The 25,037-nt window shown below is 37.0% G+C and overlaps 1 protein-coding gene across 1 annotated transcript; it reads right to left on the bottom strand.

Moving 5' to 3' along the window:
* Nucleotides 1–21,772: 21,772 nt before the first annotated feature.
* Nucleotides 21,773–24,815, bottom strand: LOC137941824 (transcription factor NIGT1). The gene is made up of 5 exons (XM_068787414.1): nt 24,517–24,815; nt 23,893–24,122; nt 23,510–23,753; nt 23,337–23,413; nt 21,773–22,387 (listed from the first exon to the last, which is right to left on the bottom strand). The coding sequence occupies exons 1-5, from the start codon at nt 24,635–24,637 to the stop codon at nt 22,016–22,018; spliced, it is 1,044 nt and encodes a 347-aa protein (XP_068643515.1). The 5' UTR covers nt 24,638–24,815; the 3' UTR covers nt 21,773–22,015.
* Nucleotides 24,816–25,037: the final 222 nt, after the last annotated feature.

Raw genomic sequence — 25,037 nt, 5'->3', positions numbered from 1 at the left:
AAATTGATAATAAAAGGTGTTGTAAGATTTTTAATTAACTAATATATTTTTTAATAATTTATTATTTTGTAAATAAGGTCATAAAAAGTATACAAATAAATTGTATTTTTAAAATCTAAAATAATTTTTTTGAATATTTTTTAATTTTTAAATATTTTAAATCGATAATAAATGGGGAAGAGTAAGATTTTTCTATTTATAAATATTTTAAATTTATAAATATTTTATATATAATTAGTATACTTATTTTATTTTTTATTTTTTAAAATATAAAGTAATAAAAAGTGTAACGATAATTTTTTTAAATAATAAATATTTTATTTTTTAAAATTTATTCAAATTTTTATTATTTAATGACATGGCAGATGATGTGTCGGAATAATGATGTAGCAACCGATTTTTTCATCCACTCACACTACATGGATGACATGGCGACACATACGCAATCAAAGCATGTCGCTTTGACTATACACATGTACAATGGACCGGTCAAAGTTCGGTATTTTTTAAAATGAGTTCATGGCATCGTTATTTTTCAAAATATGTTTTTGGAAACCGTTATTTTGGTAAAAAGTCCTTGAATTTATTCATTTGGATGTATGGGATCGATACCCAAATGACTAAATTCATAATTTTAAATATTTTAGTATACTTTTGGATGTTTTTTCTCGTATACTTGGTGGACATTGTGTTGATTTATGGAGCATAATCTACGTCCTACGTAGAGTCAATATGCGGATCGACCTTCGCAGTAAGGTCGCCCAGGGGTGTTGGGGTGGGGGTGGAGTCCCTGCCCAGTCCACGATATATTAACTGTTGTTTCATTAAGGGCAGTTTGGAAATTTTACTCTTGTATCATGGTTGCCCTAGTCCTCTTTATATTCGGGGTGCCGCTATTAGGTTTTTATCATCCAAGGAGCTTTAGTTGCGGTTGAGAGAGGTTAGAGAAAAAATAACACTTGTAAATGTGTGTGATTTCTCTTGTAAACTATTTTATCGTCATAGTGGATTACTGCAGAGGTGGAAGACAGGACGTAGTCTCTCCTTGAGGCGAACCTGTATAAATCTTGTTTGCTTTCATGCTTGTTCTTCCTTTCTTCCGCGATCATTATTATTGCTCTCGTTAATTTGGAATTAGGGAATCTAATTCCTAACACATTGATGAAATCTTATAGTTAAATGTTTCATGTTACTAAAATACAATTTTTTCTCTCAGAGTTTCTACTCAATTTAAAAAGTGTATCAAATTATTCAGAACAGATAACATCCTAGAATACTTTGAAAAATCCTTAATGCAATTTTTACATAATGTTTGGTGTCTACATCAGTCTTCATGTGCCCCCACTCTCCAACAAAATGAGTTGTTGAAAAAAATAGGCATCTTCTAGAAGTCACAAGATCGCTTATGTTCATATAGTCTTACAAAGTAATGGAAGGACATGCCTTGCTTATTGCTTCTTACTAGATGAAAAGAAATCCTTCTTGGGTGCCTTATTTTGAGACTCATGTCCAAATTCTTAAGAGTGGGGAAGTTATGTTCTCATTACCAATTTGAGTTTTTGGATGTCTTTGTTTTGTATATATCCTAAACCAAAATGTTTGTACATATGGAGGCGGCTCATTTCTCCTATTTCCTCTCCTGTAATCATGTAATTATGGAGAGAACATATGTCTCCTATTTTTCTCCTATAATCTTGTTTTCCTTGTTTAAGATCAATAGAAAAAAGAAGAGAGGATGTCGTTGTTGTTGCTCTAAAAAAAGGTGGACATTTTCTTCTCTCTTCCTCCCTCATTCCTTCATTCACTTCTTCTTCATCTTCGTACCTTGTCATATACTTGTTATAGATTTTAATTTTAAATGTTGTTTGAGGAATTTTAAAATTTTCAAATAGAATGGCTTAAAAATTGATTTCTTTTTATTCTACATTTTTTCTTATCTAATGCATTTATGTTTGAATTAATTATTTTTAATTATTTTAAATGGAAGTAGTTATAATGTTGCAAATACAATGAAGAATGTGGCATTCATGTAAATAGAAAGACTTTTTATAGGAGAAAAGTTGGGTATAACTAATGTTGGCTAACTTGAATACAACCTCCTTTCCCTCTTTTATAAACTTCTCTATATTTAATAATTTAATGTGTTACTTCACACATTCTTACTTATTGATACAATTTATATTTTTAAAAGTATTTTGGGGCTTGTCAATCATAAGGCAATTTATAATAGCTACTACTTGGTAATACATAGTCAAGTAAATAAATGAGAACTAAATAGACAAAAAGGCATAATATTGAACTAAGGTCCTATGAGGGTGCAAATAAAGTTGAATGATAAACTGAATTTTCCAAAGAAAGTATTACTCTCAAGATTCCCATTAAGTTAATTTTGACGATGACATACTCTTAAGTTACTAAACACAATTTGAGCTAGCTTGAATGATAGAAAAAGCCTCAAAACAAGTATTGGCAAATCATCCATTTGACCGACTATGTGGTTGAATTTTTAGAAAAGAAAAATAATTCATTGACTTGTTTATAACTGAGTACAATGAGCCTCAATTTTTAATAGAGGAAACAAATAGAATCAAATTATAAATAAATTACCCAAGTCTTAGTTACACCCAAAGTCAAACACTTAAAGATAAGTCATAATATATAGAAGACTAACATAACTGAAATACCTGCAAACTAAACTTCTTATGTGACACTTCCTTCCTATAGGTCCTAATAAATTTCCCAAAAACAAGTTCTTGGGAGGTGAATACCAATAGGAGAACATCAATAACAAAATGTATGGTTCTATTTGATGTGTGTGCATGTTTTTCATTTACTTGCTTTAATTTCAATTTTATGCACACAATATTTTAATTGCAAAAACTCAATTCAATCCTCCTCTTGAGAAGCCACATGGACCAACAATTGGTATCAAAGAAGGCATTAGCATATTTGAAATCAATGTCCACTTGATTTTGAATTACAAATTAAATGGCATCTCAAGATAAATCCTTCTCGAAAGATTATTCACCAATTGCCCCCCTCTATTTAAAGGTATGAACTATTATTATTGGAAGGTAAGAATGGATTTCTTCATCCGATCCATGGATTGGAATGTTTGGCATGTGATAAAGAATGATCCCTTTGAGCCACCAAAAATAGAGGATGACCATCTTGTTAGTAAGAAATTTAATGAGTTGACTGTGGAAGATCAAGAATTGTTCACAACAAACTCTAAGGCCATTAACTTATTGTTATGTGCCTTAGGTCCTAATGAGTTCAATCGAGTCTTCATGATGTAAGATTGCAAAGGAAATCTAGGACAAACTTGAGGTCATGCATGAAGAGACTACTAGAGTCAAGGACTCTAGAATGATCTTGTTGATAGCCCAATACGATGAATTTAAGATGAAAGCTGGTGAATCAATAGATGAGATGAACTCTAGGTTTACTCATAATAAACGAATTGAATATTCTACGAGGAGATTTCTTTATATAGACAAAACGATAAGCTTCTCAAGGCACTTCCAAAATCAAGTGACATGAGGAAGACAACCGTTCGTGACAATCTGAATTTGAGAAAAATGAGCCTGGAAGCGCTACTTGGAATTCTTCGAGCTTATGAGATGGAACCTAAAATAGAAAAGCGGAAGACTCTTGCTCTTAAGGGTAAAACTAGTATGAATGAGACACTAGTGAAGAAAGCTCCTGTGAAGTGGACTTTATCACTAGACATCTTCAAAATATGTGTAGAAAGAAGAAAATTACAGAAGAAGTCAAATTAAAACTCAAAATGACATATCCTTCAAAAGAAGTGAAGTTGGCTATGAGTGTGGCAAACCAGGGCATAGAAGAGACAAGAGCCCATACCTAGAAGGTGGAATCTCATCCTCAAGCAAAGATCCAAATAACAAGAAGAAGAAAGTTTTGATCTTAGCTTGCGATGCAATGGAAGAGGAGTCTAGTCATTCTGAGGAAGAAGAGAATCACATGGATCTCATGGTGATTGAGGATGATGATGAATCCACCACTTCTGAAGAGGTGAGTGACTCAGACTATGAAAATGAATTAGAATATCTTTTTTTAAAATAAAATCATTGTGTTAAAAAATATTTAAATAAATGTAATGCTCAAATACATGAGATTGCAAAGCTCAAGAGTAAGCATGCTACCTTAAAAGGAAGCAAATGAAAGCCATGCGACTAATGCTTCAAGGAAAAGTGATGTGATAGGCAAACTCTCTTGTTATAAGTTAGCCTTTGAGAAGAAGAGCATTGAACTTGAGCAACAACTCAAAGAGCTATCACAAAAAAACACACCAAGGAGGAAAGTTGGGAAGAACAAAAAAAAGCAAAACAAGTTCACTACCATTCCTCACATCTGATGCCATTATTACAATGATGTGGGACATTGTACCCACATTTGCCAAATCAAAAATTGTAAAAGGCATCAAATAAAGCTGGATACTCAAAGCAACCAATAGGATTGTGGTAACGCTCCAAACTATTGGCAAACAAGTCTGGATATCCAGATCACCTTGCAGTTCAAATCTAATTCCAAAGGGATCCAACTTAAATGGGATCTCAAAGGGTTGATTTTCTTATGATGTAGGTTTGTCTCCAAGGCAAGACACCAAAGAATGTATGGATTTTGGATAATGGGTGCTCAAAGCACATGGTCGGTGATAAGAAGAAGTTTGTTGAACTCAAACCCAAAGACAGTGCTCATACAGTAGCAAAGATTCAATTAAAGGAATTGGTAAAATAGGTGTCTCCAACTCTTTCATATCTGATGTCTATTATGTTGAAGGGTTGATGCTTGATTTACTTAGGATCAGTAAATTTGGCGACAAATGAAACAAACTCTTATTTGAAAAAGGACAAGTGTTTAATAAAGAATGAAGTGATTAACTACTTTTAGAGGAACATAGGAATAGAAACCTCTATTGTGTGAACATCTATCTAGGTGCAATTACCGATGAATCTTGGTGATGACATAAGAGGTTAGGACACATAGGAATAGATTCCTTGAACAAATTAGTAAAGAAAGCCTAATGAAAGGACTACCGAATAAAAAATTTGTAAGAGAAAAAGCTTGTTATGCTTGCCAACTTGGAAAGCAACACAAAAACTCTTTCAAGGTTAAAAACATAATTTCAACCTCTTGACCTCTCAACTAATCAACATGGATTTAGTGGGACCTACTTGAATCTTAAGCTTAAATAAGAAGTGTCTCACAATTAGTAGTTGTAGGTTGTCGGAAGATGGACCCAAGCCCATAAGATATGGACCCACCATGATCTGAGGTGGCATTATGAGTCTTACACAAGAAGAAGTCTTACAGAGCCACAATTATTATGGAAGGAGGTCTCACAGAAGAGTTTCAGTTTAAAGGTGTTTTAGTCATGTTATTCTTCTATTTATATTGGGTTATTTAATTAAGCTAGGACTTATCTTTAAGTGTTAGATTTTGGGTGTAATTGGGACAAAGGTAGTTTAATTGTAATTGGACTCTACTACCTTCCTCTATTATAAATAGAGGTTCATGTACTTTGATTACAATAAGTCAATGAAGTATTTCTCTTTTTCATAAATTCAACATGGTATAAAAGCAGGTTCTGTGAGTTAACTCAGTCAATCCACAGAGGTAATGTGATTTTTTCTGATTTATTATCTCTAGCAGTTTAAGTTCATATTTATCTTTTTTTTTTCTCTTTTCAATCCCTATACCCGTTGTTTGCTTTGCATTTTTACCTCTATATTGAGCTTTTCATATTGCATAATATATATTGATGGAAAGATATTCGAGTCTATTTTCCAGGGAAAAGGGTTTTCTTTCAATCGGAATTATCTAAAAAGATAAATCGATATTTGAAGCAACAAAGATCAAATTATAAAAGAGGTTCGAGCAGTAGCAGAAAGTTTCAAATTCTGATTTATTTTATGCTATTAAGAACGAGAGTTTTGTTTAATTTAGGATCCCTTTTCCAATATTCTAAGCAAGGGAATAGAGAAAGAAAAAGGAGAAAAGGGGAAGAAGGCTCTCAGGTAGAGAGAAGAAGAGAAGAGGAACAAAGTGTGCGCCAAGCAAAGAGAGACAAATTTACTCAAGAGAGAATTATAGAATTTGATTAATTCCAAATTACAACACCTCTATTTATAGTAGAGGAAGTGATAGAGTCCTTATACAATTAACCATTAAATTTTCTAATTACAATCCAACTCTAACTCTCTAAGATAAGTCTATCATGAAAGGATAACACAATCAAATAGAGTTCTAATATAAGTTGAACTATAACTCTTCTTCAATAATGTGGACATAAGAGAGGAGACCAGCTAGTGGCCTTATCCTTGTGGGTCCCACATGATCTTCCAGCTCATATTGATAAGATTCCAGCTCGTGGTATCTTTGTGGGTGTCACTTGATCTTCAAGTCTTCAAACTCTTTTCAGCTTGTGCTTCTTATCTTCTTAACTCGTGCTAGCTTGGGTGAGGACTCTTCTTGGCATCCCACGTCCTCATGGTGGGTCCCACCAGCTTGTGCACCATGGTGGATCCCACATTGTAACACTCCCACTCAAGTTGGGGGTGAGAAGACATCGTAGATGCCCAACTTGCTATAGATGGTAGACATAATCTTGTGAGTGACCAGCTTGGTGAGAATATATGCAACTTGACTTTGTGATGATATATGCTTTAGAGATAAAAGACACACTTGGAACTTTTCTTGTATAAAATGGCAGCCCACTTCAATATGCTTTGTTCTTTCATGGAAAACTGGATTCGATGTAATGTGTATTGTTGTTTGATTATCACAACATAGATCCATCAGAGTTTCTTTGTAGAATCCCAATTCAGTGAGAAAAGATCTTATCCGTAGGAGTTCACTAAGACTGTGTTCCATGGCTCCTGTATTCTCCTTTTGCACTAGGCAGCGCTACTACATTTTGTTTCTTGTTTCTCCATGTAACCAAATTCCCTCCAACCATTGTACAAAATCCCAAAGTAGATTTTCTATCATCCTAGGATCCAGCCCAGTCTACATCTAAGAATCCTTCGATGTTGAAGTGACCATGATTTTTATAGAGAAGCCCTCTTCCTGGAGCTCTTTGCAGATATCGTAATATCCTTTCAAGTGCTTGCCAATGACTAAGTTGTGCTTTGTGCATGTATTGAGTCACCACACTTACTGCATAGGATATATTTGGCCTTGTTACACACAAGTAAATAAGTCCTCCCACTAGTCTCTAATATTTCCCGATATCTACATCTTCACTAGCACCGGCACATAATTTTGTATCTGAGTCCATAGGAGTGTCTGCTGGTTTGCAACCCAACATTCTTGTCCCCTCCAGTAGATCAAGGGCATACTTCTTTTGGGATAGCACAATCCCATGTCTGGATTGTAATACTTCAATACCCAAAAAATATTTGAGTAGTCCAAGATCATTTGCCTACAATTCAGCACATATTTTTTGTTTTGTTTCATGGATGCCCTCGGAATCACTACTAGTTAAAATGATATCTTCAACATATAATGCTAGAATTACCATGCCTTTAAGTGTGTTTTTAATAAAAACTGAGTGATCTTCAAAGCATCTATAAAATCCTACCGGTATGAGGGTTTGACTAAATTTCTCAAACCATGCACGAGGGGACTGTTTTAGACCATACAAAGATTTTTTTAGTCGACATACTGACTCCCCCTCAACCAAAAACCCAGGTGATTGTTGCATATAAATTTCTTCTTTGATGTCCACAATCATAAATGCATTTTTCACATCAAGTTGATATACCTTCCAGGAAGAGTTAGCTGCCAGAGATAATAAAACATGTACCGAGTTCATTTTTGCCACTAGAGAGAAGGTTTCCTCATAATCAATTCCATAACATTATGTATAGCCCTTAGCCACAAGGTGAACCTTCAGTCGAACCACAGACCCATCTGGATTGTGTTTCACAGTAAACACTCATTTGCAATCGACGAGTTTCTTATCTGATGAAAGTGGGACTAGAGCCCATGTCTGATTTTCATAAAGTGCCTACATTTCTTCATACATTGTTGCCTTCCACCCTGGATGTTTGAGAGCCTCCGGATTGGTACAAATATGGAAGAAATATCAGAGAGAAATTGACAACATGCAGGGGACAGACGATGATGAGACACAAAATTTGATATGGTATGAGATGTAGAGGGTATGGTGCATGATTTGGGTTCTTTTCTTTGTGCGATAGGGCGAGTTTCATATTGTGGACCAAAAACAACTAGAGAAGATGGACTTACCTTGGTGGGATCCATAAACTCAGCAAGTGTGGTGTCAACCAATTTTTCTGGGGGCTGAGAAGTTTCTGTAGCACGGGGCACAACCGGTCGAGGACACCCCGGTACTAAAAATAAACCTGAAGGAGCTTTGACAGAATAGTATAGAGAGTTTGCAAAAAAATGTGACATCCCTGGACACAAGTAAACGTTGAAGAGTGGGATTATAACAAACATAGCCCTTTCATGTACAAGAGTATCCTAGAAAGATACACTTGATAGATTTAGGATCAAGTTTACTGTGTTTTGGGGGAGAGATATGGACAAAACATTGACACCCGAAGATTTTCAAGGACAATAAAAACGGATCATCATTTGGTAAAAATATAGAGTAAGGAGATTTATTACCAAGAATGGAAGATGGTAGACGATTTATAAGAAAACATGCGGTAAGGACTACATGAGGCCAATAAAAGTATGGAACTTTCATGGCATATAATAAACCTCGAGCAACCTCACGAATATGATGATTTTTTGTTTTGGCTATACCATTTTGTTGAGGAGTGTAGGCACATGATGTTTGATGGATAATGCCATTTTCTCGACAAAAAGAGTCAAGTTATTTGGAAATGTATTCTTTGGTATTATCAGACCAAAATATTTTTATGTTCTGACTAAACTGAGTGAGTACCATAGCATGAAAAGACTTAAAAATCAATGATATCTCAAAACGGTCCTTAAATAGAATCAACCAAGTGGTTCGAGTAAAGTCATAAATAAATGTAATAAAACACCTGACTTGAGATATATTTGAGACGCTCAAGGGTCCCCATACATCGGTATGAATTAATGAAAATAGAGTAATACTTTTGACTTTTGGACGAGGTGAGTATGTACTCCTTTGATGTTTACTCAGTAGACAAACTTCACAATTAAACTCGGACCTGACTTTAAGAGTATGAAACATATAATGAAGAGATTTTGAAGATGGATGTCCCAACCGGTTGTGCCATAGCCTTGTCTCATTTTCACTGGTGGAAACAATATTTATTTTTGGCACATCAAGGTCATATGCGCCCCTCTCCCCCCCCCCCCCCCCCCCCCCCCCCCTTGTACTCAACCTCCACCAATCACTTGCTTCGTTATAAGATCCTGAAATACACACGAAGTGGGTGAGAAGGTGATAGAGTAATTAAAATACTTTGTCAGCTGACAAATAGATAACATATTCAAAGAGAAGGTAGGAACAAATAGGATATAAGTGAAAGGAAGTGGATCCTTTCCCTTGAACCTTGGTTTGAGAACCGTCAGCTATGGTAACAAACTTATGTGAAAGACACGGAGATACAGAATGTAATAAATGTCTGTTACCTAAAAGATAATCGAAGGCTCCTAAGTCAATTATCGAGGATGAAGATGAGGCAGTTAACATAACTGAAGCAGTGGTGGGAGCTGTATTTAATGAGGAACTTGGATAAGAACCCATCATTTTCTGAAACAACTCATATTCTTCATCAGTAACTTTTTTTCTTTTCAGTTGAATTTGTGGGTTGATCCTCCTTTGTATCACCTACCAAGGCTTGATTATCTTTGTCAAGTCTAAGTTGTCATTGGCATTATAACATATTTCTCCATAGTGACCATTTTTTCTATAGTAACTCCTTTCCTTGTAATAGCATGTATCGATAGTGTGGCCATATCTCCCACAATGAGTGCATTCTTTCACAATTTTTCCATGCTTTTGATTAGCCAACTGATCACAATGGTATTATTTTTAACTATTTTTTATAAAAAATATCTTCTTGATCAATAGGTGGTCCATGGGTTGTGAGATGACCAAGTAGGTCCTTTCTTATAAGAAACCTCTTAACCGATGTGGACCAACTCATAAAATTTGATACCCTTCGTAATGGTATTGTGGTAATTCTAAGTGTACCACCTTTGCTAATCATATTTTCTTTAGCCATAATAGGCACTTCAATGAAAATAATTCTCCAAAAAATTCTAATCAAAATATCCAAGTAGTGTTCTTCAAACAACTTGGTGCATGGAGAAATTTAGCATTGACGCTAAACAATCATTATTCTGATTGTTTCTGAGTGAATAACCACTCATAATAGACTCAATATGAATCTTATATATTAGGGAAATCATGTTCCCACAAAAAAAAAATTCAACAATTTGATAATGGACTGGTCTTGGTTAACAAAAATTCCAAATCGACAAAACTGCTTTGATAGCTTCTTCTAGATCGAGAGGCATTCATATCCACAATCTCATAAGATGAAAAACATTCACATACTCATCTTTAAATCATCTTATAAATCTAGAAACCAGTTACATGAAGTAATAAAAAAATAATAATGAAAGAACTTATCTCACTCTTTTTTATCTTCCTTCACAAGGAGCCTTTTGATACGAACCACGCCAACCCGTGACGAAACCTGATACCAAATCTGGTAATCGTCCCCAAGACCTTTCAAGCTTGGATGGAAACCGCAACTCGTTGCTTAGCAAAACAAGAACCTTGGTATAGTGAAGACGCCACAAACGGAGATGGAAATCCGTTTGATAAGTCGATTTGAACGCCACAGGAAAACCTTGATAAGTTCAAAAAAGTTCCTCAAGAACTCAAGAAGGATAAATCTCAATTTCAATAATGATCAAAGGTCTTCAAATCCATGTACAAGTCCTCTATTTATAATGGAGGACGTGGTAGAATCTAGATAGAATAAACCCTTTCCCTAATTACATTCAGTTAAAAAAACTACTTATGGTAACTTGATGTAAATAGAATCCTAATATAATACAAATGAGATCTTCCTAGATATGTTGCCAACTCGTGCATATCCTTGTGGATCCCACAAGATTTTTTAACAACCTGCCCTTCTATGATAGATTGCCAACTCGTGGCTATCCTTGTGGGTCCTACGAAATCTCATGGTGGGTCCCACAATATAACAAAGTAAAACCAACCTATGTTGGTGGGTCCCACTAGCTTGTGACTCCAAGGTGGGTCCCACAATATAACAGAGTAAAACCAACCTTTGTTCGCGTCATTCCCCCCCTCTTGAGAAGGATTTGTCCTCAAATCCTCACCGGGGTTGACCTTACTCAATTGCTGCAGCCTGACTTCATCCTCGTATACTTGTTTTGGTGTCATCATAACTAGAGTGATTGTCCACTGATTGTGCACGAATGAATACATGTTGGTGAAGCTGTCATGTTGAACACATTTGTCAAATTGCCACGGTCTCCCTAAGAGGAGATGTCCAACTTGCATGGCTACCACATCACACAATACCTCATCCTTATATTTTACCTATTCAAAATGGTACCACAACCTGCTTCATAACCCTTACTTCACCACTATCATTCAACCATTGCAACTTGTATGGACGAGGGTGCTTAAGAGTTGTGAACCCTATCTTTTCAATCATAGAAGTACTAGCAACATTAGTGCAACTACCGCCATCGATAATAACACTACATACCTCTTCTTTCTCGTGGCAGTGAGTGTGAAAGATATTCTCCCGTTGTACTTCTGTTTCATCTTCTTTAGCTGGCAAACTTAAGGAACCCTGTGCGACTAGTCCAACCGTCACACAATTATCTGTCCCAAACTTCTCATTTCCGATGGGGGCGTCCTCCAATGGTGACAGGTAATCAGCTTCGTCTTCAGAATCAATTTCACCATTTTCTCGGATCACCATAACTCTCTTGTTTGGACATTGGCTAGCTATGTATCCTCTCCCCTGACATTTGGGACATTTATTTTCGCTAGAATGAATCAAACGAGGAACTGATTTACCTTGAGAAGTCGTGGTAGAGGTGGTTGTTTTGGGCTCTAGTTTGCCCTTGAAGGTGGACGGATTTTCTTCGTTCTTTGGGTAGTTTGATCTCCAAGGTGCTGCACTCGAATGCTTTGGTCTTGGCCGTGTACCACCCTTCTTGAGTCGCCTCTCAACTGTGATTGCCATATGCACCAAATCTTCCAAATCCACATAATGGTATATATCGATTGCATTAGCAATCTCTCGGTTTAAACCATTCAAAAATCTGGCCATTGTCGCCTCTTGATCCTCCTTCACATTGGTTCTAATCATAGCCATCTCCATCTCTTTATAATAATCATAAACGCTTCAGTTACCTTGATAGAGACCTTGCAGCTTGATGTATCAATCCCAGTAGTAATGACTTAGCACATATCGTCGTCTCATCACTTTCTTCATCTCATCCGAGTTTTCAATAGGACGTTCTCCATTTTGCCTCCTACTGGTGCACAACTGGTCCCACCACACAATAGCATAATCAGTAAATTCAATTGTAGCGAGTTTGACCTTCTTGAATTCGGAGTAGTCGTGACAATCAAAAACCAACTCCATTTTATTTTCCCACTCGAGGTATGCGCCAGGATCACTTCTGCCTTGAAACGCAGGAATTTTCATTTTGATACTTCCCAAGTTGTGATCTACCCGGTTCCTAGCTTCTCAATTCCGGTCATATCTCCTATGGCTGGCCATTGACATCCTATCATACTCCTCGAAATCATCAAATTCGCCCATATCCTCAACTTCATTTGGGGTCAACTTGCTCCTCCTTGGGATATTCGGAATAAGTGATTGTTGCACCCGTTGTGCTCCCTTTTATGCCCTATCCAACCTCCCAGGTATATCTTTTAACTCCTCCCTCATCATCCATCTCATCTCCCCCACTAATGCTTGCAATGGTAGAGTTAGAACACCGGATGATGAAATCTCTTGATCATGCGGCATGATTGAAAATCTACAAACAAGGTTAGAATAACATGCAAAAGAGAATCGGTCGGGTCTAGTACTTTTTTTTATTTTTTATTTTTGCTTTGACCCGAGTTGACGCACTAAATGGACCCGGTCTGAGTTGGCATGGGAAAACCATCCTTAGAGCATAAAAACCAACCTTCAATGAGTGGTGTTGATCATATCTTCTTAGAACATTCCTTTTGATGTAGGGATCTTAAATTTAATGTTTTTATACCATGTTTAATTTAGGACACCTTTTCCAATATTCTGATCAAAGGAAGAAAGAAAGAAAAAGAAGAAAAGGGGAAGAAGGCTCTCGGGTAGAGAGAAGAAGAGAAGAGGAACAAGGTGTGTGCTAAGAAAAGAGAGAGAGATTTACTCAAGAAAAAATTGTAGAACTTGATTATTTATGAATTACAACATCTCTATTTATAGTAGAGTAAGTGATAGAGTCCTTATACCATTAACCTTTAAATCTCCTAATTACATTCCAACTCTAACTCTCTAAGATAAGTTTATCATGAAAGGATAACATAATCTAATAGAGTTCTAATATAAGTTGAACTATAACTCTTCTTCAATAACGTGGACATAAGATAGGAGGCCAGCTCGTGACCTTATCCTTGTGGGTCCCACATGATATTCTAGTTCGTGGTATCTTTGTGGGTCCCACTTGATCTTCAAGTCTTATAACTTATTTTAGTTTGTGCTTCTTATCTTCTTAACTCGTGCTAGCTTGAGTGAGGACTCTTCTTGGCATCCTACGTCCTCATGGTGGGTCCCACCAGCTCGTGCACCATGGTGGGTCCCACATTGTAACAACTTTATATGGAGAATTATATATCAAAAGAAATATATACAAGTCTATTTTCTTACCTATTCAACCAATTATTGATTTGAGTTTTTTATATGGAGATATTGATCTTGGAAGAGTCAATGGTCATGTTGGAAAAAAGGGAAAGAGTACTTAGTTCGGCAAAGACAAAAATCTATCAGATTATATATCTCAATAGAAGTATATTTTATGAAGAGATATTATACTTGAATGAAATATATTTAAGTTTAGTTTCCGAAGGAGAAATTTTCATGTCAATCTGATCTGTATTTAACGATATATTTTCATTGGAAGAATCAAAGGTCATATTGGTATCCAATTGCATTGAAAAATCCGAATTTAAGCCAATTGTTTTGCATCAGTTTTTGAGTTTCTGTTATTGATCAACTATATCAAGAAAATATCTCACTTACCCTTTTCATGTTACTACATCTATTTTATTTGGTTCAAGCTGGAAACACTGCCATTACCTCATCTTGAGGGGGAGAATTACAAGAAGTACAAGAAAGAGGTATTTTATTCCATATGTTGTGGTAAGTTTTATGCGACCAAAATATTCAAGAAAGGGGGAGCACAAAAGAAGAAGCTTTCGCATCTAAGAAAAAAAATTTGCAGCAAAGAAAATTGTAGATCAAGAATTTTGACTCACAATAATAATTGTGGTAATTATTGGTGATACCTGACTCTACTCAAATCGACTCTATTTCTCCGACTGGATTATTATTTTGAGGTATTTGCAACATATTCCTTGGTCAGCATATTATTTGGTGCAGATATTCGCATCGGATTATTTCATGGGTCATTTTATAAATATTTTTATTATTTTGGTTCATGTTATATGGGCTCGGGCCCATTTCAACTGCAACTATTGTGTCTCTTTGGATGAGACATTATTATTGAAGAAGAAGTGGCCTCAACATCCTAACTTCCTCTTTACCCATTACCTATTGGTTATTTGACAACCTTCCTCCTACCATCCTTTATTTGACTTTCACATACATCTTTGGGTCAACCTTTTGGCATGTTGCCTTGGTTGGAAGTTTAAGTCCATACTTATATATATATACCGTGGGTCTTTTATCGCTATCTTGTGAATGACATGCATTTATCACCCTTTTCTACATGTGAGAGTCGGTGCCCAAGTTGGGACATCGTGATAGAAGAGTTTATTACTACATATATGTTACCCCCCTTAATTGGAATTTATTACTTCTACCACTTGAGAGTCGTTGTCTTGTGGAAGGACACGGTGATGGAAGAGTTTTTACTATTCTCCTGAGCACTACGTATAGACCCACTACCTGCGAAAGATAGGAGTGCCACTACCTCAAAATAATAGGAGTGTGCCCTACATCCAACATGGGTTATGACTATAGTATGGAGCGATGTCATACAACTTGGAATGATTTTACTCTCACGTATCTTATGCCAGTTGGGCCTCATGGAAGAGAGCACCAGCGTGAAGGGGAGTGTTGGAAGATATGGAGGACTACTATTTTATATGAGAAGATCCTATATCTCTTTTGCAGCAAGTTGGGAGTTCATGATGTTCTCTCACCCCCAGCTTGAGGGGCAGTGTTGGAAGATGGGCCCAAACCCACACGACCAAGGAAGACCCACATATCCAAGTGTGTTGGAAGATAGCCCAAACCCATAAAACATGGACCCACCATGATCACGTGAGGTGACATTATGAGTCTTACACAAGAAGAAGTCTTACAGAACCACAACTATTATGGAAGGAGGTCTCACATAAGAGTTTTAGTTTAAAGGTGTTTTTAGTCATGTTAGTCTTCTATTTATATTGGGTTATTTAATTATACTAGGACTTATCTTTAAGTGTTAGAGTTTGGGTGTAATTGGGACAAAGGTAGTTTAATTGTAATTGGACTCTACTACCTTCCTCTATTATAAATAGAGGTTCATGTACTTTGATTACAATAAGTCAATGAAGTATTTCTCTTTTTCATAAATTCAACATAGATGACTATTCCAAGTTGACATGGGTAGATTTCCTAGAACACAAAGATGATGCTTACCCAGCTTTGTCGAAACTGAAAAAGATGATTTTTGGATCATGGCAATGCAAGAAGAGCTAAATTCATTTGAAATAGACAAATTTTGATGTAATAGGTAAAAATTTTGTATTTAGGAACAAAGCTAATGTGGAAAAGTAAATAGTGAGAAAGATAGATTAGTTGCCAAAGGTTACAACCAAGAAGAAAATATTGAGTTTTGAGGAAAACTATGTACTTGTGGCAAGACTAGAGGCAATAAGAATACTATTAGCCTATGATTGTCACATAAAATTCAAATTGTACTAAAAGGATGATAAGAGTGCATTCCTAAATGTGTACATTTGTTGGTCCAGGTGGCTTCTCAAGAGGTGGGTGAATTGAGATATTCAAATTAAAAATAACTTGTGTGTGTGATTGAATAGACATGCATAAAAGTAATTTAAATGAAAGAATAACATGCACACACCACAGGGACAAATAGATTTTTTTGTTATCGATGTTCCCCTAATGGTAGTTACCGCCCAATAACACGTGCTTAGGAAAATTTCACTATTACATTCTAATAGCTTGAAAATTATAAAAGAGATTCTGACTTTGTTTGGACACGTGTAGCTCAATACACGTTTTTACACAAGGCAATCTCCCCAAGAGATTGTTACTAGATTCTAGCTCTAGCGATGCCTTTTTATTTTGATTAACAGGTTGTAGATGAACATTTCACAATTTCATAAAAAGAAAGAGAAAAATTGTTACTAACCATTGCGCCAAAAGATTGACCTATTCGCAAAGGCGCAACTTGCATATTAAAGATAGCCTCATTTCAACACTCTCCCGCACGGGGAACACCCGTGTACAAATGCAAATGCACAATCCCACCTATACGGGGACGGCCAAAGACAAAGTCCCACCTATGCGGGGTCGAAACAAACAGGGGGAGCGGGACTCGAACTCGAGACCAACCTGCTCTGATACCATGTTACTAACCATTGCGCCAAAAGATCAACCTGTTAGCGAAGGCGCAACTTGCATATTAAAGACATGCCCATTCCAACAAAAATTGCACCCTTACTTGGAGAGATGTTTCTCCTTGAGAGATTCAAGTTGTCTCCTCCTTTATAGCACGTTGTGAATAGATCAAGAAGCTTGTACTATGATGTATACAATGATGATTAAAAGAGTTAGAAGGTTTTTCGAGAGTAAGGCTCTCTCTCTCTTTCTCTCTAAATCTCTTTTGATAGGATTTTGCAAGATAAAGGTTTGTGGCTTAAGGATATGCCAATAAATGCTCATTCATCCCTTTACTCATGGTTTGGTGGGGGTATTTATAGCTTCCCTAACTCAAACTAGCAGTTATTTTCCTGTTTACAAAAATCAATACTTTGATTGATCGATCATTGGTAAATGATTTGATCCATCAATCTTAATGGCTATTTTTCTGTCAGACAGTGACTTATTGATCGATGGACTAATCAATCAATATGTTACCATTAGTCCCAGAAAATCAAGTTGATCGATCAATGCCAGTGGTTGATCGATGAATCGAGATTCCCTTTGGCTATTCAATACAAGTATGATCGATCAGTGTATTTTCATTTGATCGATCAGGCTTGAAGTGCCTTACTGGCAAGCTTCTAACTGAACAATCTATCTGGAGGGATGATCGTTCATTCCATGAAAAGTTTGCTTGCTAGGACAGCTATGATCAATCAATCCAAGTGGGATGATCAATCATGCATTATGGCATGAAATGGTCATGTCCTGGATGATCGATCAATCCAAATGGGATGATCAATCATGCATTATGGCATGAAATGGTCATGTCCTGGATGATCGATCAATCGATTAAGGTTGATCGATCATGCTTTATAATTTTGGCCTACACAATTCTAGATGATCGACCATTACCAATGGTTTATCGATCCTTTCAATGTTAGTTAAAAGTGTAGACTTTTAAAGCATGAAAATTTCTCTCTAAGTGCATTAACATGTTTTTAAGTGATGTGTATGATGATCCTAAACATGTCTGCATGCAATTTCTAACCTAAAGCTCTGATTTCACAAGTACTTAAGGAATGAGAGTTAGAATACTCTCTTAAAAAAATTGATTGAGTTTAAATGTTTGTCTATAATGCTTGAACTCGAGTCTTCTCGTTGTCTTCTTTCTTGTGGGTGCTTCTCCAAGAGATGTTATACAATTGTGTTTGAGGTCTTGAATTTGGTTTTGACGTTTTAGACCTTGAGATGCTCTTGAAGGTGAAGTATATGAAATACTTTAGATTTGCAAGTTATTAGTTCAATTAAGTTTTGTTATTATCAAAAAAAATGTGGGAGTCAATACTAAAAGGATGTCAAGAGTGCATTTCTAAATGAGTACAATCTAGATGAAGTTTATATTGAACAACCTTGAAGGGTTAGAAGACATGAGTAAGTTTGACCATGTATACAAATTCCAAAAAGCATTATGTGGGTTAAAGTATGCTCCCTGAGCATGGTATGAAAGAGCTAGCAATTTTTTTTGCAGAAATTTTGATATAAGAGAGGTAGCATTGATAAGACTCTTTTTACCAAAAATCATTATCAAAACTTCATCATTGTCCAAATTTATATGGAAGCTATCATTTTTTATTCTACAAACCCCTCACTATGTTAAGAATTTGCTTCTGTGATGAAGAATTAATTTGAAATGAGTTTAATGGGTGAGTTCAAATTCTTCCTTAGACTTCAAGTTATGCAAAATGAAAATGAAATTTTCCTAAATTAGTCCAAGTTTACTAGAGAATTTCATAAGAGATTCAATATTGAAAATCATGCATACCCGTGAGTTCGTCCTTGAAACTTAACTCGGACAACTCAGGTAGGTCCATAGACCAAAAACTTTATAGAATTATGGTTGGCTCCCTACTTTACTTATCAGCTAGTAGACCAAATTTTATGTTTTCGGTATGCCTATGTGCTAGATCTCAATCCGATCCAAGAGAATCTCACTTAGTAGTAGTGAAAAGAATTTTCAATACTTTTTCCTGAATTGTATACTCTCTAAGGAAGTCTACATGTGTCAACCACCTAGTTATGTGGTTGAGGGATAGAAAGTATGTTGGTTGAATAAAGAAATATGGGTTGAAACAGTATTTGAGGGCTTGGTTTGATAAATTTACCACTATGGTTACAAAACTTGGGTTCAAGAGGTGTGAAAGTGATCACTCAATGTTTACCAAAAATTGCACTAAGGGCAACATTCTTATGGCGGTATATGTGGATGATATTATTATTACAGACAATGTCCTTTGTGGCATTCAGCAGGTAAACCATGACCTTAATAAAGTTCCAAGCCAATGACCTCGGGCTTCTGAAGTACTTCCTTGGGCTTGAAGTTCTTCAATCCAAACATGGTATAGTCCTATCACAACGGATGTACGTACTTGATTTGTTGAAGGAGACCCGGATGCTTGGATGCAAACCTATGGATACACCTTTGGAACCTAATGTTAAGTTGTGTGTAGGAACTAGTAGTGATGTTTATGTTAATCGGTTTCAATGCTTAGTTGGGAAGCTAATCTATCTCATAGTCACAAGACCAAATATTTCCTATTCAGTCATTTTTATCAGCCAATAAATGCATCAACTACAACAAATAGTATTTGGGCCAAAGAATCCTTCAGTACCACAAGAAAAGTTCAGGTCAAGGGTTGCTATATAAATGTCATGGTCATATAAAAATTGAAGGCATTGTTGATGCTGGCTAGGCTGGGTTCCTGGATAACAGAAAATCCACCTCTGGTTACTACACAACTATTCGAGGTTGGCAAACAAGACGCAAAGAATTGAATACAAGAGTTTAAGAAGTCTAGAAAATTTCAAAAACTCTGTGTATGTAAGAGAGTAGCCCCAACATCTTCAAACTTAATGTACAATTGAAGTTTTTGGAGCATTAGGATGATTTTAATTCATAACATATTTTACTGATGCATATCTAAGTTTTAAACATGTTAGAATCGCTTAGAACTGAAGCTAATCGTGCTTTGAAATTACATTTAGCAAACTGGTGAATAATCGATCAACCAAAACATGCATTGGCTAAAAATATAAAACATGATTGATCAATCCAAACTTGGCCATAATGTATTATAAAGCATTATTGATCATTCCCTATGGACTTATCGATCAATCATGTCTAGGCAATGAAAAATTATAAAGCATGATCGATCAATCTTTCAGAATGATTGATCATATAGAAGTTTACCAACAAGGGACATAAAGCATGATCAAAGGCTCACCATTGATCAATCATATTTGCATTACTCAACCAATAGAAAAACTGATTGATCGATCATTTACATTGATCCAACACCTTAATGTGTCAAACCCAATGGAAAAATATTGATCAATCAATCCTTCAATCAATAAGCCTTTTCTAAAGGAAAAAACTACAATCTTTACACATGATTGATCAATCATTCTTTTAGATCGATCGATCAATGTTATGACAACTTTTTGAAAATGGGCAAATAATAGCTAGTTTGGCTTGGGAAACTTATAAATACCACACCAAACGTGTCTTAGAGAATAAGTGAGCATTTATTGGTATACCTACACAATTGAAAGCTTTCATTCTTGAAATTCTTCCAAAGTCCACTTTTTAGATAGAGAAATCTTCACTTTGTAATTCTTTCAAATCATCTCTAAGTTTTCTCCTTGCATACACTTAGACAAGCTCCACTTCTTCAATCTATGCATCAAAGTTAGAGGGTTAGACAACTCAAAGGAGAAGGTTGTATCTCCATGATCAAGATGGTGTAAGTTTTTTTTTTCTTGTAATTTTACTCTTTATTTTGATATGTTCATCTAGAACCGTAGAATCTAGATAGAAAGTCTTTCTAGAACTAGAATCTAGCCAAATCTCAGGGGAGATTATTGTAATTGTGTATTTGAGCATATATGTGACTTAAAGGGGAGTTAGAACCTCTTTTATATAATTCCAGCTAATAGAGATTGAGATAGCTCCCTCAAGTCGAGTGAGGTTTTTTTCACCATTGAAGGCCAAAAGAAAAAAAAAATTAAAGCAATTCAACCATATAGACATCGTCCAATTCGATAGGAGAGAAAAAAGGAATTGTTGGAAACTATCTAACCATCCAACAGAAGAAATGAAATATGCACTTAATGGAGACCATTCAAATGACACAACTAATAAATATTGTGATCGAAAGTTCAAAACTTCAATTCAGCCACTTTAGGTCTCCAAAATTTGTTAGTGGTTAGCCACAGTGATAGCGGCTGAAATCGTTAATTTTAATTACTTTTTGGAGATTTTTAGGCTTCAATTTGGTCAACTTTTGCATAAGTGCATAGGGTCATTTTCCATGAAAAAAAATAGTTTTTTACTATTTGCTCAAGTTCTACGTAAGCAAACTAGCACCCCACACTATAGAAAACATATTGCTACAAGCTTTCCAAAGCATTCCTAATAATTTGTGAGTTTCGATTTGAAGAAAAAAAGAAGCAAAAACGAGTTCTTGAAACATGTCCATTACTCCTAGATATGTAAAGGCTCCAGCTTTCCTACCAGTCAGCTTCTTTCATTGCCGCCTCGTTAATGAGATTTACCCACGACTATGAGATCTTACTCTAAATCCTGCTTAAAAATAACGTTATACTAATTGAACCAAGTTCGATAAGATTTGAAGCTGTAAGGAAAGGAAAAACAAACTAATACATCCACAGTCGATTTCCTCTTTATCTTTCTCTTTGGCAGCAAGGGCTCCCAGCCATTCCAACAGGAAGATTTATGATCTATGCTGATATCAATATCAGTTGAACTAGTGATCAGAACTGATCAAAAAAGATTTTTCGACCGAATGATCACATTAGCAGGGCCCCGATTCGAATTTCCATGGGAATGCCTGCAGAAACTCATTCTAGAATTCCATCGTCCCCAAACAACTATTTTATTCTTCTGTGAGTTAACTCTACCATACAGTAAGCATTCAAATCTTACATCTCCTTTTCACAAGTCTAAGAAAGGAAGAAAAAAAACTGTACCTTCCCTATGTATCGACGGTAAGCGCGAAAACAAGTCATGCACTCAACAGAAAAAAGTTACTCTGTAGCTCTCCCACTCCAGCCATTCAGTATGCAGGGGAGGTGGTGGTGGTACGGGACGAGGAAGAGGTAGCCGGAGAATGTGATTGGGCACTGTCATCCCCGACGCTCTGAAGCTCTCTGCTGCCCCTCCCTTCCGAATTGAGTGGCCCCGACGGGGACTGATGCGGTTTCTTCTGTTTTTGCTGGGAATTCGGTGATTGCGGGAGTGTAGCCACGGGTGCGTAGATTTCGCTAGCTGGGCGACTTGTTCCATCCGATGGTTGGCCCCCGGCTGCAACTGCGGTAGTGTATTCAGGTGGAGGGACCCAGATTCCCCCTACCACCACGAACTGGGGTGGCGGAGGATTGGTGGCTTGACCTGATGGACAGGGCCGTCTAGTATGCAATCTGTATTTCTGAAACAAAGAGATAAATTGAAGTTAAAGAAAAGGATTACGCCGTCAACGATGAAAATGCATAAAAGTAATTAATTTTTTTGTCTGCAACTATTCCGTAAGATTTGTCATCCTTGAAAATAAACTAAACGTAATCGAGCGACTTGTGACTAAATAGAGAAAGCGACTAGTTGAAGTTGATTAACAGAAACTACACAAGCTGTTGCCATAAGCTTCTTCATTTTCAGAAACTACAAACTATGGACTATTTACAGAAAAGTTTCTCAACTCAGGTAATGAAACTTTACAGATCGTTCTTAGTTGTAAAGATGCCGGTGACTACTACTTTTAACAACTTCTCTATTTCATCCAAACTAGACTCGAGTTGTTAGATGGCAAAAGACTACGCAAAGATGGCTTTTTTCCCTAAAGATTCGCAAAACTTACAGTGGGCTCCATTGCCACCAACTTTTATGACAGTGGAGGCGTCTACCACGGCCACCGTCCAACCCAGTGTTGCAGGAGGGACCATCTAATGTTCGGCAACTAGTTTTGACATTGATACCTCTCCATCGATACCACCACTAGAATGTGAATGTCTTTCAGACCAAAAATAAAAAGGGAAAGAAGATGAGGCGAAAGACGAGGCTAGAGAACCAAAAAAGAACCAGACCTTCCAAAGACATCGCGAGTAATCTTTTCCTATCCTCTTAAGGAAAAAGGCGAAAGGACTCTGGACTGAGGCAGCTTCGGAAGGATCGAGATTCGAGCGTATAGAAACAAAACCAAATCGCAGAAAGAAAGATACAGATTCACAGGCGCAAGAAATGATTCCTTCAACAAATAGAACGATTCAAAGTGCAGGTAGGCGAACAAGGGACATTTGCTAGTCCTTTCCCATTCCCTTTATTATTCAGAACCAATAGACGAGTCGCGAAAGCAAATGAAGAGAGAATAATCTTCTTCTTACCTGTAGATGGCTTTTCACTTCGTCATTTGTAAGACCATCCACTTTCATCAAATCTCTAATCTGTTTGGGAGTTGCCGCTGCAAAGACCGGGTATGTTCTCACGTTAATGGAAGAACAAAAAAAGTGATGAGTATTCGAGCGTTAATTCTATAGGAAAGAAGAAGTTTACTCACCGTGGCAGCCACCGAGTTGATGAAGGGCATGAAGAAACCTACGGTGCAGTTCCGGCGACCAGCACCTTCTGGCCTTCCGGTTCGTCGACTGCCCTTCTTTCTCATCTCGTCCTGATCCTGTCTCAGCAGTCGAACTGGCCGCTGCTGCAGGCCCAGGTGCGGATGCTGCTGTCCTTTTATCTTCTCGGTTGAAAGGGTGGAAGGCCCCTCCAGCCTTTTTGGGCTCCACAAGTGATCGTCTTTCCTGCAAATTTCTCCCGATTTAGTCGAAACCGACACACACAGAAAAAAAGCTGCTACTTCGAGCAGCCGCGTTTTTATCTTAACGAGGTCTTTGACCTAAATTAACGCGGAGAGAGATATTCATCTTCTAGTAATCAGACCTCTTTAGGAGGCGGGTCAGTATCTTGAGTCCAAAGCTGAACGGATCTAAGCCAGTCGGGTTTCTTCGGGGTTCTCTCGTCCTTCTCGGTGCTCTTGTCGCCCTCCGACGAGGAGCTGCGCTTTATCGGAATAAATTCCAGGACTGGACTCTCACTCGACGTCGCCTCACCGTCGGATCGCCCGGGGAATAAAATCTCCGTTGCCATTTGCTGTTTACAGGTCTCAATTGCTGCAACATGAAATTCATGATTTTTAGAAAAAAACAAAAAGGATTATCAACCGAAAAATCTTCAAAGTTATTTTTGCTAGCTGTTGCTAAAGAAAAGAACAGGGCCAATCAGAAGAAGAAAAAAAAGAGAGAAGACTTTGCACGGTCGTTTTTTCTCCAAAATCCAGAATTTTTCAAGAAGTTCACCACCTAAAACAGCAGCTAATTTTTTTGGAAAAGAAACAGTTAGGATGCGACGAACCCTTGCAGTATTCTATTACACATGAAACGCTCTGTTACTGAAAATAAAAATTGGAACAATTATAATCTGAAAAAGAAGAACTGCTGTCATATTCTTCTCTTACAAGAATCATGAATACTTTGATTAACGAGATGGCAAAAAAAAAAAACTTACCATGAGAAACAAGTTGCATACATAGCGGAAGCTCTCGCTGAAAGACCTGGATCTTCCGCTGTTCTTCTTCAAGAGCGTCTATGTAACCTCGAAATCTTCGGTCAGTCGGAGGGACCTCCATCGATCAGGTTCTTCTGAGTCTGCAATTACAGATCAGGTCGGGGATGCAAGACGATGTGAAAGAGGAGTAATAAAGGAGAAATGCAATGGAGGGATTGAGCATCGACGGTTCCGAAAGAGTAAAGGAGGAATAAGGGATCTAACAGAGTATCCTGGAGGAAAGAATAAACTTGAGGGGGAAGAAACAAAGGTGCTGTAGAGAGAGAAACTATATAGAGAGGAGGAAGAGAGGGACAGAGACAGCTAGAGAGAGGAGAGAGAAGTAGTTGTAGACAGGGGGAGCGGAAACGCGAGAGAGGAGGGGGGGTTCGAGGTCGGGCCGTCGCGTACTTGACGAATCTTTGATGGTGGGGGCATGAATATTCGTCGGAGCGATTCGCTGGCGCTGATGTCAGCATAGA

This window comes from Aristolochia californica, unplaced genomic scaffold (assembly GCF_029961685.1).
Source record: "Aristolochia californica isolate CCGP_79_NKW_82.1479 unplaced genomic scaffold, dmAriCali1.0.hap1 SCAF_9, whole genome shotgun sequence".
Taxonomy (NCBI): Eukaryota; Viridiplantae; Streptophyta; class Magnoliopsida; order Piperales; family Aristolochiaceae; genus Aristolochia; species Aristolochia californica.
This window is presented reverse-complemented; position numbering and strand designations above follow the sequence as displayed.